Consider the following 18,285-nt stretch of genomic DNA (forward strand, 5'->3'; position numbering starts at 1 on the left):
TCGCCCAAAATGCTCGGGATTCGTCTTTTGCTTTCTACAGTCACCATTCATTATGTTTACATTATTACGTTATTTGACACTGACACGTACGTGCCAGCTTTGCAGGTCATGCATTCTGATTCACACGGATCCCGATCGAGACGAAAACACAGGAATTTTCTTAGCAATGCTTACACGCACATCAACCGATCACTTGTTTAGCGTTCATGTAAACACTACATTCAGATTAACCAATCGGAATTAATTCAGTACTACTGAATCAAAAGGTGTACATGTAAACAAAATGAATGGCGACGAGAAAGCAAAAGCCGAATCGCGGATATTTTGGGCGATCTCGAAATCCCGGCCGGACATGACCTGGAATATGGTCACCCTATAATATACTATATATTATCTAAATGTGTTCTAATCTAAATGAATAGTACCTTAGTATAGTAGGTTACAAGGTGGCTAACGGCACAAAACACATTTGCTTTTCTTCCAAGAACATGGATGTTGCACGAGTTGTAACTTGTTAGCACTATTTGAAGACCAGGAGCAAAACATTTTGCGACAGAAATACAAAAACATATTACCAAAATACTAATTTTGTGGATCGACTACTGTCTGTAATGTGGAATGTAATTTGTAATCTACCTGTGAATGGGACGAAATTCTATTCTGAATCTGTCGTCGAAGAGCGGGCACATGCTTGTCTATGAGTGACGCTGCGGAGCGAGCAGGAAAACACGGAACGGATTAGCGGAATCAGTGGATCTTTAGCGGAGCGATAACAGAACGTTTTTATGGGAATCTTCTGGAGGGTTAGGGAGGGGGGCGAGAGGGGCACCTCAGCTGATGAGGGCAGAAGGGCAGTGGCTCTAGCCACCGGGCCACCCCCCTGTGCACGGCCCTGTCAGAGATATTTTGCAAACCTTCTCAAAACCTCAAAGTAATGTAAGTAACTATTCGATTATATTTGTGTTAACAGTGAACCTGAACAGCGTTACCTGTATCCGTGACATATGTGCATGCCCGGACATGTCCTGTAGTGATCGTTCTGTGTTATTCAGACCAGTAATATTATATAACTTGTGATTATTCATTCTTTATAAAGATGCAGATCAGTGTTATGGGTTATGAATGATGTCCTGATGATGTGATGTTGATCTGTTAAGCTGTTATAATATCAAACGAGGGATTAGCATCATGTTTGTTTGAATGCTGCTCATATGTGCCACAAGGCTATCCATATATGGGCAATGTATTTTATTAATGACAAATAATCGCTTATGGTGTGTATTTTTCTGTTTTCTGTTTATACATTTCTTTTCAAAAGAGACGGCCAGGTTACCTCTTTTCTTTTTCGGGCTGTACACCCAAACAGACTCGCCAGCCTGGAAGTCCCTTCATTTATTCGATAGAAGGATTGGACTGTAATAGGTGATGATTTATTATTTCTAGCTTTCCTCAATGGGGTGTCGATCAGAACACACTGGATTCGATCAGTTCCATGCAAAGGAGGTTTATTGTTGACAGTTTTGGTTATGCACAAAACAGCAGTACACAGGTTGCTTAAAGTAGTTAGATGTGTGTGTTTGTGGTCTACAAAGGGAAAGAAATAAAGATATATATTAACAAATGTCTCTAGTATTATTATACAAACATTACTTCCAAATCTACATTTCTCAAATAAAGAATTATCAGGTTCGATTCTATATTAAATAAAAAAATCAATATACAAGCAACGAAAATATGCAACACCGCCACCCGGTGGTCAGAAATGGCATAACATTCAAAACCGAAACTAAATCTGAGGTAATTTAAATGAACGGCACATCATCATAAAGATTGCGTCCTTAAACTCGAAATAACAAGAGTTTCAAATACTAATGTAACGATCACACATACATATGTACAAATCAAACACTGGGTGCAATATAAATATTATAAATTGCAAGAAATATCGAACATGAACGGCACATTCACAAGCCCTCAACCTCACGCGATTAACGGATTCATCTCTCTTAAACATGCATCACTTTATGAAAGTATGACATCAAGGCTTTACAGCTCCTTCACAAGTATTGATCATCACCAAACTAGGTAAACAGTCAACTTACATATATTTATTGACGCACTTTGCACACACAGTCTTGCTTGCACAGTCCCGCTCGTCTGCTGATGATGACTGACAGTAAGTAGCGCATGCGCACACGACTCGGCCTTTCCAACACTTCCCTTGCTCCTAACATCATAGTTCCTCTTCTGTCTCAGGCCAGCCTTTTTAAATTGATCCCTAGCAAACACATGGGCTGTTTCCATCCGATCCTGCAATTTCTTGCATACTCTGGTACAGGGCATGTCTGGGGGCTTTCCAAACAACAACTCTGGGGGGGGGGTCAAAAGCTCACGCCCCAACACAAGCAAAGCAGGGGTACAAAGTGTGGAGTCCTGTACTACAGATCTGTAGGCCATGAGAATGAAAGGGAGGTGAGTGTCCCAATCCTGCTGACGGTCAGCTGTAAGGATGGCTAGCTGCTGGCCCAAGGTCCTATTAAATCTTTCAACAAGGCCATCACTTTCGAGGTGCAGGGGGTTGTGCTAGTTTTCTCCATGCCAAGCCGTTCACACAGGGCCACAAACACCTTGGATTAAAAAATTCTCCCCCGATCACTATAAAGTACCTCTGCCACACCGAACCTGCTGAACATCCCCTGCACCAGTGCATCAGACACCGCTTCCGCTTCTTGGTTCGGTATCGCATAGGCCTCAGGCCACTTTCTAAAATAGTCCATAGCAGTGAGGACGAACTGGTAAAGTCAAGTCACCTTCATTTACATAGCGCTTTTAAACAGAAAATCTGGTGCACACACATTGACGAACACAAACGCGATGGGAGGGTGTTCTGTGGTAGTGGGGGAGGGGCATGAGAGTTGTAAACATTCAAAAGACCCCTCAATCTGCCAGACTTGCCGACTGCAGCTTTAAGTATCTGTATTATTACTTTTTATTAATATTCATTATCATTTGAAATCATTGTATTTTGTGAATCATAGTGTTCTTGAATACATGTGTGTGAGAGAGACATTGGGACAAGCTAGACTGCATGAATGGGGGAAGAGAGTGTGTGATGAAAGAGTTAGAGACATGAAATGTGTCTGCAGTGTTTCCACCAAACCATAGGGATGAGATATGCATTCCATGTTAATAGAATCTATGTTCCTCTGGTAATGTGTATGTTCCTCTGGTAAAATAGTTTTTTTTGGTCATTAGCATATAAAACCAAACCTCTTTGTCCAGAGGAATAGAGAAGCTGGAATGAAGACCTTTGTTTGGTCCATTGTAACTCTCTCCTATGTCTTGCAAATATGATCAAATAAGTCAAGTCAAGTCACATTTATTAATATAGCGCTTTTTACAATACAGATTGTTTCAAAGCAGCTTTACAGAGACAACAGGAAAATAATTGCAAATAGTGAAGTTAAAGTTAAGTTACAGTCCAGCTTAACCCTCTGGGGTCTGAGCTGTTTTCTGGGCCCTGGAGGTGTTCTGACATGCTCTGACATTTCTGGTTATTTCTGTTACTTGTGACATTTTCATGGCTAAAGTCTAATTACACTGTATTCAGCACAAACTCTGCTACGATAATATATCAGCAGCATGTATGTAAAAGTTTGTAGTTTTGAGATAATGACATTTATGCGTGGTTTGTGAAAATATAAAAAAAAATTCTCACTGAAATAAGGCCATGAAACCCATACTGATTATTTCTTCACAAGACTTTTGAAAATTGTATGACGTAGCCTAGAATATTTGCTCTAAAACTATGTGAAAATCACCCTGACTGCTCATTCAGATAAGACAATATATTGATTTAAATTTTTTACGACGTGTTTTGTGTGAAAAAGCTTTATGCGGAAGGTCATTAATATATATTGTTTTCACACCTGAGAAAGACAAAGACCCTCCCCTAACGGCCCTATTAGGAGCTATCAGGCCCTGTCATTCTGAGCAACCTTGCACAATACTGTAAATGAGGAGGTTTAAAAAAGAATGGCTTTTAAATTGTTTGGATTTATTTACAACACAACATAGTCCAAAGATACACACAACAAATGCCAAAAAAGCACTTATTGAAAACAATGATCCAAAGACAGAGGCCTTTGTGCCATTCCTAAAAACACTGTACATACCTTTAATTTCCAAGGTGTTTGATTTTCACTTTACCATGTTCATGTTCACTGAAGTCCTCAGTGGCATCTGGGCCCTGAAAAAAAAAAGGTGAACATACTGATATCAACAGAAAGGCCTGCACGATTTTGGGAATACATTTTAGATTTTTCTGGTTAAAATTGCTTTTTAAAATTCACAGAATACACACACACACACACACACACAAATGTTTCCAACAATATATAATATAATGAACACCTGTTTGTTGTGCCTTGTAGGCATAAGCTATGCGCAGTGCTGGATAAAATAACAATAACCTGTAGCAGTATAAATCTTCCAAAAGATTTCAGTAACAACTAAGATAGAGAAAAATATATTGATTATCATGTTACTTCAAATGTTTCCATTCGTTATGATGATATGAAATGAGATAATAGTAAAAACATGAAGCCGTTTGCTTTTCAAACGCTATCGCGCTGCAAAATATGATACATTCAAACGCGATTGCGCTGAAAAATATGATACATTCAAACGCGATCGCGCTGCAAAATATGATACATTCAAACGCGATCGCGCTCAAATATAAAACATTATGGTTACCATATACATATCTACGTTTGAGCAGATATCCACAAACACAGTAACAGTAAACACGGGTCTAAATATTATAATATTCACCATATATCTAGCAACAGTTCAACTGCAATGTGAAATTTATGCAACAATAGCAAACTAATATGTAAGAATTTCTTACCTTACATCTTTCTTGTCTTCAAATCGCGTTCTTCTTCTTCTGATGTAAATCCAATGTAAGCTCAGACGCGTCTAAAAACAGAGACTTGTAAAGTGTTTTGGTGTTTTGTTTTTGAGGTAGGCCTAATGAGCGCGATCGCGTTCCATGTGGAGATTTGGATCTTGTGCGCAAGTGGGCGTGGTAAATTAAAAAAATAATGAGCAAGCGTTTGAGAAGCTGGACATCTTGTTGGTTTTATACAAATTACTTAAACAGAGAATATTTGTTTTCAGTTTGAATCCGATCATTTAAAAGTACACACTTAAATGTTTATAAAGGTATATGGCTCATAAACGTGTGACAAGTATTCGCTGAGTTTTGTTTTAGTTTATAGACGTGCTCAAGAAAAAAAAGTTCACCGCGACGGAGAGGCAGAACGCACACCCTGTTTATTTTCTTTATTTTACAAAAGCACAATGTTTTGATTTGATTGTAAGTGGACACATACAAAAGTAGAAATATCACAGATTCTTTTTTTATATTTCTTTTTTCTGTATGACCATAAATGACGGAGTAATTTAAGTTTATAGTGCTACAATATGGAGAAAATCCAGCAAAACGCGCCCGCGCGTTTGTCGACCTCAGAGGGTTAATTGGAAAATGGAATCAATCAAATACCTTGGAGTAGAAATAACACAAGACTTTTTGGATATCAACAATAAAAATTATAAGCAAGTTCAAGACAATATACTAAAGGATATAGAGAGATGGGCCACTTCACCCTTAGTTTTTAGTTCCAGGATTGAAATAGTAAAAATTAATATTTTACCCAGATATTTATATTTATTCCAAGCACTCCCAGTAGAGGTCACTCAAATGCAATTTACAACTTGGGATAGAATAATATCCAGATTTATTTGGGAAAGTAAGAGGCCCCGGGTGAAGTATGGAACTCTTCAGTTACCCAAAGAGGAAGGAGGGATGGCATTACCAAAGTTAAGAGACTATTATTATGCGGCACAATTGAAATATGTATATGGTTGGTGTAATCCAAATAATGAAGGTAAATGGAAAGCGATTGAAATGGGGACAATGAAACAGCCAATTCAAAACTTCCTTGGAGATAAAGACACATATAAACAAAACAAAAGCTGCCTAGATGTAATAACTAATCATACATTTAGTGTCTGGTATAGAATACTTAAGAGGTATAAACTCCAAAAACACGCAGCAAAATTAAAATGGATAGCATATGATAATAAATTTATGCCGGCTAAATTAGATTACAGTTATAAATACTGGATAACTAAGGGAGTCACAGCCTGGTGTGTTTTGGAGAACAATGGGAAGTTGGAGAGTTTCCAAAGTCTGACACGGAAATACCTATTTGGCAAACAGGATTTTTTTCGTTATCTTCAAATAAGAGACTATTATAGGAGAGAGATTCAGGTGGATCCCTCCATAGAAGAGAGCGGCGTTGTTCAAATAATGGCAAAAGCTTACAAAGACAGTAGTATTAAGATCATTTCTGCATTATATAAAGCCTTAATAAACAACGATAAACACACAACTCAAAAAGTGAAATTAAAATGGGAAAAATAATTTAACATAGAAATTGATGATATGGATTGGCTAGACATGTGGAAATCACATCATACAACAACCGGCTCGCGGACATGGAGGGAATTTGCCTGGAAAAACCTGATAAGATTTTTTATCACACCCAAATTAAAAAGTAAACAATTACAGAGGCAACAGATATGTTGGAGAGAATGTGGGGAGACAGACGTTGACCATTCACATATTTTTTTGGAAATGTCTGAAACTTCTAGGCCCGGTTTCACAGACATGGCTTAGCATAAGCCAGGAGTAGGCCTTAATGTGTACTAGTTAAACTGGGGCATTTAAGTACCTTTCATGGACGTGGCTTAAAATAAGCTTAGTTAGTCTGAGACTACAGAGTCCTGGAGTAAATTAAGTAAGCTTAAATGAAAACACCTGGGATAGGCCTGATTAAATTGAGTATAAGCACATGCCGTTGGGCTGATGGTGCTCATAAAAACCTGGAATGGACCAGAAAACATTATTATCGGTGTATATTTTGACACAAAGCAATGGCAGATGCAAAAAGAATTCGTTCCAAAAACTTCAGTGAGTATGAAAAAACACTACTGAAACAAATTTTGACCAACCATCCAGTTATTGAAAGTAAAATCCACACTACTGCTAGTGAGCAAAAGAAAAGGAGTGCTTGGAATGCAATTTGCAATGAATTTAATGCAAATGAAAATGCAACCACAAGAACAATACAACAACTTCAGGTGAGATTTCTTCATTATTATCATTGCTCATTTCTCATATTCATATTTTTGGGACAATTTATAATGAATGATTTTTGCCTGTATAGACTCTGTGGAAGAACCTTAAACTGGCTTTAAAATGACAGAATGCAGAGATCAGAAGACAGCGATTTACTACTGGTGGTGGACCACCAAATAAAGACAAAACTGATGAATTGAGTGACTTGCTGTCTGGAATAATACAGCACCAGCAACCTCTGGATGGTATACCAGATGATGATCACTTGAACAGTTCAGATGAAGATCTGAGCACAAATGGTATGTTAGAAAGAAATTGATTTCTTCCTTTGGTACATATATTCCACTCTGTCAATTTTTATTCTTCTTTCATTGTAAGGATCATGTGAATTTATTTGTGCCTCTGTTTTTCCCCACAGAAGAAAGGAATCTGAACGGGTTGGAAAAGCCAGAGCACAGTGATTGTGTGCCTTCCACATCTGCTCCTGCATCCCTGAGAAAAGATGCTGCCACCACCTTTCAGCAGAGAACAAGCAAGATGACCATCCATGAAAAGTTAGCCAGAGAATTTCATGAGGAAAAAATGAAATATCTGAAGGAAGAACATGAAATGAAAATGAGAATTCTACAGGTTGAATTGGATATGAAGTTGGAAGAAAGAGGTATGATCCAAAAACGATACAGTAAGGAGGCAATTGTGATTACCAGCCATGGTGAACAATATGATGTATAAACAATAAAAACAAAAATAAACCTTTTGTCATTTAGATATTCATGACTGAGTGTATTTAAACAAACACAAACTACATTTTCAACCAGTATTGGTTTAGTAATTTTTTTTTATTTTGCTGCACACTATTTTAATTTTGTACAGAACAAAAATTATCAAGGCAAAATAAGGCATAATGAATACATTCCATATTGAAATACATCTCATCTAGCTGAAGTGCTGCAATGTGAAAGCAACTCTGTGTGCAAGTCCTCGTTGGTCACTGGCTTCCTCAGTCATGGGCACATCTGCTTCATCGTCATCTTCCATTGGAGGATCAGGACAGCAGCGCTGCTTCAGGTAGTTGTGCAGCACCGCTGTAGCAATGATGACCTTGCAGCATCTCCTTGGCCTGAAGCGAAGTGTATTACGTAAACACTGGAATCGATTTTTCCATATTCCAAACATGCGTTCAACCATGCCTCTTGTTCGGATATGAGCTCTGTTGTATCTTTGCTGCTCAGTTGTTGTGGGATTTATGTATGGAGTGAATAAAAAGTTACTCTGACCATATCCACTGTCACCAAGTAGAAGTCCACTATACTGTCCACTCTGAAACTGAGCACATAATGAAGAGTTGACAAAAATCCTTGAATCGTGAGTTGAACCTTTCCAGCGCGCAACAATGTTTGAAAACTCTAAATTAGGTGTGCATACACCCTGAACGTTGATAGAAAACCAGTTCTTACGGTTCCTGTACTCCTCAGCATCAGGGGTTGATGGACACTTGACAGGAACATGACATCCATCTATACAGCCAATGACACCTGGGAAGTGCCCATATTCATAGAATTGCACTTTATATTTGGCTTGGTCAGCAGCATCAGGAAACTTTATGTAAAGACTCCTCAGTTCACAAATGGCTCTGCTGACTTTGTGAACTATTCTACACACAGTTGCTTCACTGGCACCACACAAATCACCAGTTTCACGGTGAAAGGTCCCGGACGCAAAAAACCTCAGTGTGAGCAGAACTTGGAGAGAAATGGGTAAAGGCCTTCCTCTCAGAGACAGACAGGAAAGTCTAGGCTCAAGCAAAGATATTATCTCCACTGCATTTTCCTTGGACATACGAAAGCGGTCTTGAAAAGATGTGTCATCAAAGTAATGTAATGGATCACTCCTATCCACAAGTACTCTGGCTGGCCTCTGTTGTGCATGTTGGTTTTCATTTAGATATTCCAAATATTCCATGCTCCCTCACAAACAGTACTAAGCAGGAGTTAAACCTGCCTCTTTGAAGGATTAATTTAAGATTCAATTTAGTCATAGACTAGCTATAATCCTTCCTCTTGCAATCGGCTTTGTTTAATCCAGAACAGGCTAAATCTTTGACTATTTTAATATATATCTGTGCAAGTCGCTTTGAGTTAAGACAGCTCAAGTGGGCAGTTTAGTCTGGGACTAGGCTTAAGCCATGTCTGTGAAACCGGGCCCTAGAGTTTTGGGAAAATACTTGTACTGTCATGTGCCAAGTCTTGGGATATACAATTCCTTTGAAACCTGAGGTTTTATATTTGTGTAATTTTGGTGATAGTATTATTCATAAATGTGATGAATATTTGGTGAAAATAATGTTGATAGCAGCAAAAAAATCTATCACAAGAAAATGGGGGAAAGCTACGGTGCCATCAAAGGAGCAATGGATAACTACTATTGAGGACATATTCCTAATGGAGAAAATGACATACAGACTGAGACTACAGGAACCACAATTGGAAAAGAAATGGAAAAAATGGTCACTGCACAAGCAAAGTAATTAACAATGATGTAAAACCCAGTCATGTTAATATTGTTATTGTTCTGTTTCAAAAAGTTCAATAAAATATAAGTTAAAAAAAAGAAAGAAAGAAAGATAGATAAGTTAGTTAGAAAGATAGATAGATTAGTAAGAAAGAAAGAAAGATAGATAAGTTAGTTAGATAGATAGATTAGTAAGAAAGAAAGATAGATAAGTTAGTTAGTTAGTTAGTTAGTTAGTTAGAAAGATAGATAGATTAGTCAGAAAGAAAGATAGATAAGTTAGTTAGAAAGATAGATAGATTAGTAAGAAAGAAAGAAAGATAAGTTAGTTAGAAAGATAGATTAATTAAAAAGAAAGAAAGAAAGAAAGAAAGAAAGATAGATAAGTTAGTTAGTTAGTTAGAAAGATAGATAGATTAGTCAGAAAGAAAGAAAGATAAGTTAGTTAGAAAGATAGATAGATTAGTAAGAAAGAAAGAAAGATAGATAAGTTAGTTAGAAAGATAGATAGATTAGTAAGAAAGAAAGATAGATAAGTTAGTTAGAAAGATAGATTAATTAAAAAGAAAGAAAGAAAGATAGATAAGTTAGAAAGATAGATTAGTTAAAAAGAAAGAAAGAAAGAAAGAAAGAAAGATAGATAAGTTAGTTAGAAAGATAGATTAGTAAGAAAGAAAGATAGATAAGTTAGTTAGTTAGTTAGATAGATAGATTAGTAAGAAAGAAAGATAAGTTAGTTAGAAAGATAGATAGATTAGTTAGAAAGAAAGAAAGATAGATAAGTTAGTTAGAAAGATAGATAGATAGATAGATAGATAGATAGATTAGTTAAAAAGAAAGAAAGAAAGATAGATAAGTTAGTTAGTTAGTTAGTTAGAAAGATAGATAGATTAGTCAGAAAGAAAGATAGATAAGTTAGTTAGAAAGATAGATAGATTAGTAAAAAAGAAAGAAAGAAAGATATATAAGTTAGTTAGAAAGATAGATAGATTAGTAAGAAAGAAAGATAGATAATTTAGTTAGAAAGATAGATTAGTCAGAAAGAAAGAGATAGATAGATAGATAGATAGATAGATAGATAGATAGATAGATAGATAGATAGATAGATAGATAGATGGAAAGGTTTTGAAGATAGATAGATAGATAGATAGATAGATAGATAGATAGATAGATAGATAGATAGATAGATAGATAGATAGATAGATAGATAGATAGATAGATAGACAGACAGACAGATAGATAGATAGATAGATAGATAGATAGATAGATAGATAGATAGATAGATAGATAGATAGATATTAGTTAGAAAGAACATAGATAGCTTAAAGCTTAAAGATAGATAGATGGAAATGTTTTGAAGATAGATAGATAGATAGATAGATAGATAGATAGATAGATAGATAGATAGATAGATAGATATTAGTTAGAAAGGACATAGATAGCTTAAAGCTTAATTGAATATCAATGGCTTCTAGCAGTTTACATTAAACATAGTTCAAACAGACATGGACTTTTGGTCAATGAAAGTCTATGGGATTTTTATGATTTTTAATATTAATTTTTAAGAAAACCGTAACTCAAACCAGTCTGAAAAGATATAGCACACTAAGTCAGAACAGTATGAAGGTCTGATCCGAGTTTGGAGTTTGTAGCTTGAACGGTCTAGGAGGAGTTAGTGTCCAAAAATTTGCTGTCAGAAAAATAAGAAGAAGAAGAAGAAGAAGAAGAAGAAGAAGAAGAAGAAGTAGTTTAAATAGGATTTCAGTAAGTTGGCTCTCTCAAGCCAACTTAATGATCACTATTAACTGGATGAAGCCTAGCCCCCCTACAATTGCCCAGTGGATACAAAAATCAAGCATGTCCGTACAATGGAAAATATGACTACTATTTTACAGTTAAAATTACCTGTGTTTGTAAGAAGATGGTCTCCTGTCATTCTAGGCCTTGATTTAGAATAATAGCTTAAACATACTGTGATATTCAATGATGTATTTACCCTGCTTCTATGTAGTCAATATGTCTCTTGAACATAGCTCAACCACAAGGTGACACGCTTTTTTTTTTTTTTTCAACCTCTCATGGAGAGAGTGTTCCTGTATTGCATAAATAGCCAGCAATGTTTAATATGGGCAATAAAGTTACAAAAAAAAAAGTGCTGGAAGTTTCATTTCGAGGAGCAACGGATTCAGCTGAGGAATAGGTCAGTTCTATATTTGCTTTGTTCTAATCGCAATAGTGTCTGTACACGCAAAAATACTGTTTAAAGGTGCTGTATGTAACTTTTCTACTAAAATGAATCCTTTTTTTATTGCATGTGTGTGAAGGGGTTGTAATCTCACATTAAAATGATCCACTTTGCAGGTTTTGCTATTACCTTGGAAAGCAAGTATTCTTATATTTATGTGAAGGTGCCGGGTCGGATTTACCGCGAAATCCAGTGACGTGACCTGCACGCACGCTCCCGAGCCTCTCGCCTCGTCCAGTCTACTTACTTTGCACTCAACAGCAACGACACTGCAACTTATGACATGGACTTATGACTTATGCAACTTATGACATGGACTTATGACTTATGCAACTTATGGCATGTCTGATACACTAAGAAACGACCTGCTCCCAGCACAACACAGACTCCAACACAAACTCCACATATTGATAAAAAACAAAAAACAAAATTTTTCTGCTGAAGCTCGTAAGGCCAGATGTGAATCGGACGAACTTCGGGTGAAAACACAGATCAACATCGGCAGGGCATTTGAATCATGGAGAGACCTTATCTACAAACCTAGAATGTACATTTCCTGAAGAAAATGTGAAGTGGTGCTTGCAGTGGCACAATTCGGCACGGTTGATAGGGTTCCATATACTTTAGTTTTTACAAAGAAAGATTACACTGGAAATATTGTTACAATTTTAATTGTTGTTGTAATTGTATAACCTTTTTAATAAAATAGCACAAAAAAAAAAAAAAAATTATATATAAATATATATACAAGGATAGATGTAAACGGTGCTTGCACGGTGCTCACTGGTGTTCCTCAGGGATCAGTTCTAGGCCCTCTACTCTTTAACATTTATCTATCTCCACTTGGGCATCTGTTGCGATCGCTTGGTCTTAATTATCACTTTTATGCTGACGATACCCAAATCTACATCCATTCTAAATCTGGTGAAGACATTGATGCTTGTTATCTTTCTGGCTGTATTTCTGAGATTAAAGCATGGATGAATAATAATTTTCTTTGCCTGAACAGCAGGAAAACTGAGATTATGCTTATAGGTTCCCGTCATCAAATCCGCAAAGCGGCTCCATTGTCCCTGTTTGTTGATGGCTCTGTTTTAGAGACTCATAGTAAGATGAGGAATCTTGGTGTAATTTTTGACACCACCCTCACTTTTGATTTTTGTAACGATCACCAGCTGAAGTGCCCTCGAGAGCCACCAGAGGGCACTCCACAATAGACTATGATCACTTCCTCACAAACTACATTTCCCATAACTCACTGCCCGGACTCATCAGCACTCATCATCTCATTCACCTGTGTCTTATCACCTTGTTTCACTCACACCATAAATACCTGGTTTTCACATTCACTCAGTGCGAAGTCTTGTAGTACTGTTACTGCATTTCTGTTATTTACAGAACCTCTCACAATACAACTTTGACATCGTAGGATGTCCTGTTACTTTATCCTCTACAGTAAAAGACCTGGGTGTTATACTCGATTGTAACCTGTCTTTTGAAAATCATATTTCGTATGTTACAAAAACAGCCTTTTTCCACCTTAGAAACATTGCTAAGCTACGTAATATGCTATCAGTTTCTGATGCAGAAAAGTTAGTTCATGCATTCATGACCTCGAGACTAGATTACTGTAATGCTTTATTAGCCGGTTGTCCTGCATCCTCAATAAACAAGCTACAGTTAGTCCAAAATGCCGCCGCTAGAGTTCTTACTAGATCAAGAAAATATGATCATATAACACCGATTTTATCATCACTACATTGGCTACCTATAAAGTTCCGTATTAATTATAAGGTATTGCTACTGACTTATAAAGCCCTAAACGGCTTAGCTCCAGTCTATTTAACGGATCTTCTATCACCCTATAATCCATCACGCTCTTTAAGATCAATAAATTCAAGGCTTTTGGTCATACCTAGGATATCCAGATCCACCAAAGGAGGGAGAGCATTTTCACATTTGGCTCCAAAACTCTGGAATAGCCTTCCTGATACTGTTCGTTGCTCGGACTCACTCTCCCAGTTTAAAACTAGATTAAAGACGCATCTTTTCAGCCAGGCATTCATATAATATTGTTAATCTCACAGTTTCAAACTACAATCCGGCCTCTTGTTCATAAATGCCAGAGGAGAACTGGCCCCCGACTGAGCCTGGGTTCTCCCAAGGTTTTTTTTTTCTCCATTAGGTCACCTGATGGAGTTTTAGGACACCATTAGGCCGCTTGATGGAGTTTTAGGACACCATTAGGTCACTTGATGGAGTTTTTTCGGTTCCTTGCCACTGTTGCCTTTGGCTTGCTCAGTTGGGGATATTTTGGGGATATTTAATTTTATTCTATCAATCAATAAATTCCACTAGAAACAAACTTTGTTGTATTATTTTATTTTAATACTGTGAAGCTGCTTTGATACAATCTGTATTGTGAAAAGCGCTATACAAATATACTTGATTTGATTTGACTTGATTTGATTTACCCGTGTTTGATTCTTGTATCACTGACCTTGGACTGTTTCACCGTTTCCTGATTGTTTCTCTGCCTGGCCTGACTTGGATTGTTTATTGGACTCTGATAATTGCTGCCTGCACTGACCTCTGCCTGTTATTCGGATGTTCTCTGTGTTTCCTCCATTGATCTGTTCACTGTTGTTGACCCTGCCTGTACGACTACTCTGTAATAAAGCTGCATTTGGATCTTCACCTTCGAGTCTCGGAGCAGTTCATAACAACTACGCCCAATGCTAAACTTATCTGTCGCTGAAAAACTGATAAATTATTTTGTGGTCTCGCGGCTGGATTATTGTAATGCAGTTTTAACTGGGGTTTCTAAAACCACTATTAATAAACTGCAATATGTACAAAATTCTGCTGCCCGGATCTTGACGGGAGCTAGGAAATTTGACCATATTACTCCAGTTCTGAAGTCCTTACACTGGCTCCCGGTCAGGTTCCGTGTTGATTTTAAGATCATGATGTTGACCTACAAGGCATTACACGGCTTAGCTCCACAATACTTATCTGGTTTATTAACCACTTACACTCCAAATCACCGACTGCGCTCCTCACAGGGTAATCTGTTAACTGTTCCACAAACGCACCTAAAATCTATGGGCGACAGGGCTTTTTCTGTCTATGCTCCTACAATTTGGAACTCTCTCCCCCCTGAACTTAGGGAAGCACAGACTTTTGGCATTTTTAAAGCTCTTCTCAAAACACATTTCTTTAAACTTGCATTTGAATGCTGATGTCTTATTGTGATCGTTTTATAGTTATTTTTATATTGCTGTTTTTGTTTCTATTAATTTTTACTTGTAGTATTTCCCGGTGGACTGTGATTTTATGTACAGCGCTTTGAGAAGCTGCTTTTAAAGGCGCTCTATAAAATAAAGTTTATTATTATTATTAAACAAAATCTTAAAAGGTCAATATAAGCCTTCTCTTTAAATAATTTTTATTGTGTTTTATTAGTGACACATTTGGGTAGAGAATATATTCCAAATCTGAAATTACAGTATGAGAATTAACTGCACAATTACTAGAAATGTTTACCTTGGAGATTATACAATTTGCGAGCACAATTTGTGGAAAAAACAACAACAACAACTTTGAACCAATTATTTATATATATGTATATATATATATATATATTGTCCTTGCATTTTTTCTTGTGGCTCAGTCACACACCTGAATGAAAGTCTCATTATGTATGCAGGCTCATTATGCGGGTCGTTGTCTTCTCAGGTGTGAATCACGCCCACTCGCATATTGCCTTTCCAAACAAAAAGTGTCTTACAAAATTTAAAACAATGTATTGTTTTATGTGAATGATTAGGCAGGATGATTTTCAAACTCTAGGCGACAAAGTGCATTATTCAGAAGTCTTGTGGACACATATTTAGTATGTAATAACTTAGGAACTTCGGTGGTCACCAATTTTAATGTTTAAGCCATGAATGAAATAAAGGCTTTTTATATACTGTATTATATTTGCTTTTTAACTTTTTTCTACTTACTTCGAGTGCCTTGGAGTTCCTAAGTTATTAGATTTTAAGTATCCCATACAACCAAAAAGCACAGAGATTTTACACCCTGAAGCAGCACTTCTTTTGCATTCTTTGCTCTGACATAATTAGTATGTGTTCTGTGGCCTTATTTCAGAAACTTTTAGTTTTAGTTTTTTCAATAACCATGCATAAACATTATTCTCTCAAAAATACAAACATGTACACATTTACATTTACATTTAGTCATTTGGCAGACGCTTTTATCCAAAGCGACTTACAAAGCAGGACTAGATTAAGCGAATCATCATGAAGAGGCAAAAACCAAAGCTACGCAAGGAGTGCTCAAGATACAAAGTTCAGGCATTATTCAGAGTAGCATAAGCCCGATAATTGAGGTTTTTAGAGGGAAAGGGGAGGGTTTTTTTTTTTTTTTTTTTTTTTTTTTTTATGTGGTTAAGTGCTCACGGAAGAGATGGGTTTTCAGATGCTTTTTGAAGGTTGTCAGGGATTCAGCATTCCGGATGAGGGAGGGGAGAGTGTTCCACCAGCATGGAACTGTGAATGAGAATGTTCTGGAAAGTGATTTTGTGGCTCTCTGCGATGGAACCACGAGACGTCGCTCGTTGACTGATCGTAGGCGTCTGGTAGGGATGTAGACTCGTAGGAATGAGTTAAAGTAGGAGGGAGCTGAGCCTGTGATAGATCGGTAAGCAAGCGTCAATGCCTTGAACTTGATGCGAGCAGCGAGAGGTAGCCAGTGCAGAGAGATGAACAGAGGAGTGACGTGGGCCCTCTTGGGCTCGTTGAAGACAAGACGAGCTGCAGCATTCTGGATCATCTGTAGAGGTTTAGTTGCACTTGAAGGAAGACCGGCCAGAAGAGCATTGCAGTAGTCAAGCCTAGAAATGACCAGGGCCTGGACGAGAAGTTGTGTTGCATGCTCAGTTAGGAAAGGCCTGATCTTCCTGATGTTGTGCAGTGCAAACCTGCATGATCGAGCTGTCTTTGAAATGTGATCTGTGAAGGTCAGCTGGTCATCAAATGTTACTCCAAGATTTCTGACCGTCCTTGATGGGGTGATTGAAGATGAATCTAGCTGGATAGTGAAGTCGTGCTGTAGAGACGGATTGGCAGGGAGGACGAGAAGCTCAGTCTTTGGCAGGTTGAGCTGTAGGTGATGTTCCTTCATCCATGCCGAGATGTCCGCCAGACAGCTTGAGACCCGTGCAGCTACTGTGGGATCATCTGGTTGAAACGAGAGGAAGAGCTGTGTGTCATCAGCATAGCAGTGGTAGGAGAAGCCGTGCGCTTGTATGATGTGTCCCAGTGATGTGGTGTAGATGGAGAAGAGGAGGGGTCCAAGAACTGAACCCTGGGGAACCCCTGTGGTCAGCTGATGCGATCTGGATACCTCGCCTCTCCATGCGACCTTGAAGGACCTACCTGTGAGATAGGACTCAAACCAGTGGAGTGAAGTACCTGTGATGCCCAGTGATGAGAGGCTGGACAGAAGGATCTGATGATTCACAGTGTCGAAGGCAGCAGACAGATCCAGGAGAATGAGGACTGAAGATTTGGAAGCAGCTTTTGCGATCCGTAGGGCTTCTGTGACTGATAGTAGTGCAGTCTCAGTAGAATGGCCTTTCTTGAAGCCGGATTGGTTGACATCCAGCTGGTTGTTTCGAGACAAGAAGGATGTTACTTGGTTGAAAACAGCTCTTTCAAGTGTCTTTGCAATAAATGGTAGGAGGGAGATGGGTCTGTAATTTTCTACAGTTGATGTGTTTAGTGTTGGTTTTTTAAGCAGTGGAGTAACCCGAGCTTGCTTGAATGCTGTAGGGAAGGTGCCAGTATGGAGGGATGAGTTTATGATGTGTGTGAGTGCTGGTAGAAGTGTCGGAGAGATGGCTTGTAGAAGGTGCGAGGGGATGGGGTCTAGGGGACAGGTGGTAGGATGACTGGAGAGGAGAAGTGTAGATACTTCTTCCTCGGTTAGCGGAGAAAAGGAGGACAGAGGGACATTGGCTGAGGAAGGGGTCGGTCTGGGTTCCTGTGTGTGTGGAGCCGAGAACTGACTGCTGATAGTTGTAGTTTTGTTGGTGAAGAAGTTCGCAAAATCGTCAGCAGTTACGGAGGAGGTGGGTGGTGGTGGAGGTGGACAGAGGAGAGAGTTGAATGTCTTGAAAAGTACTCGTGTGTTGGAGGAGCTGTTGATCTTGTTGTGGAAGTATGAAGATTTTGCAGCATGAACATCTACAGAAAAGGAAGAGAGGAGAGATTGATACATACCCAGGTCAGATGCGTCTTTTGATTTGCGCCAT

At 38.0% G+C, this 18,285-nt stretch overlaps 2 protein-coding genes across 7 annotated transcripts in view; both read right to left on the reverse strand.

The window, feature by feature from the left end:
• LOC311090322 (neoverrucotoxin subunit beta-like) overlaps window positions 1–18,285 on the reverse strand; it is a 100,321-nt gene that overhangs the window by 26,713 nt on the left and 55,323 nt on the right. The window contains exon 1 of one of the 6 annotated variants that reach the window (XM_084125584.1): window positions 1,334–1,579. The exons of the other annotated variants lie outside the window; for them this stretch is intronic. The gene's annotated coding sequence lies outside the window, so the exon portion shown is untranslated. Of the gene's footprint in view, window positions 1–1,333; window positions 1,580–18,285 lie in introns of those variants that run through there. 6 annotated transcript variants of the gene reach the window in all.
• Window positions 7,553–9,465, reverse strand: LOC311091438 (putative nuclease HARBI1). The gene has a single exon (XM_084127377.1). The coding sequence runs from the start codon at window positions 9,167–9,169 to the stop codon at window positions 8,144–8,146; it is 1,026 nt and encodes a 341-aa protein (XP_083983503.1). The 5' UTR covers window positions 9,170–9,465; the 3' UTR covers window positions 7,553–8,143.

This window comes from Abramis brama, assembly GCF_963993115.1.
Source record: "Abramis brama genome assembly, chromosome: 10".
Classification (NCBI taxonomy): Eukaryota; Metazoa; Chordata; class Actinopteri; order Cypriniformes; family Leuciscidae; genus Abramis; species Abramis brama.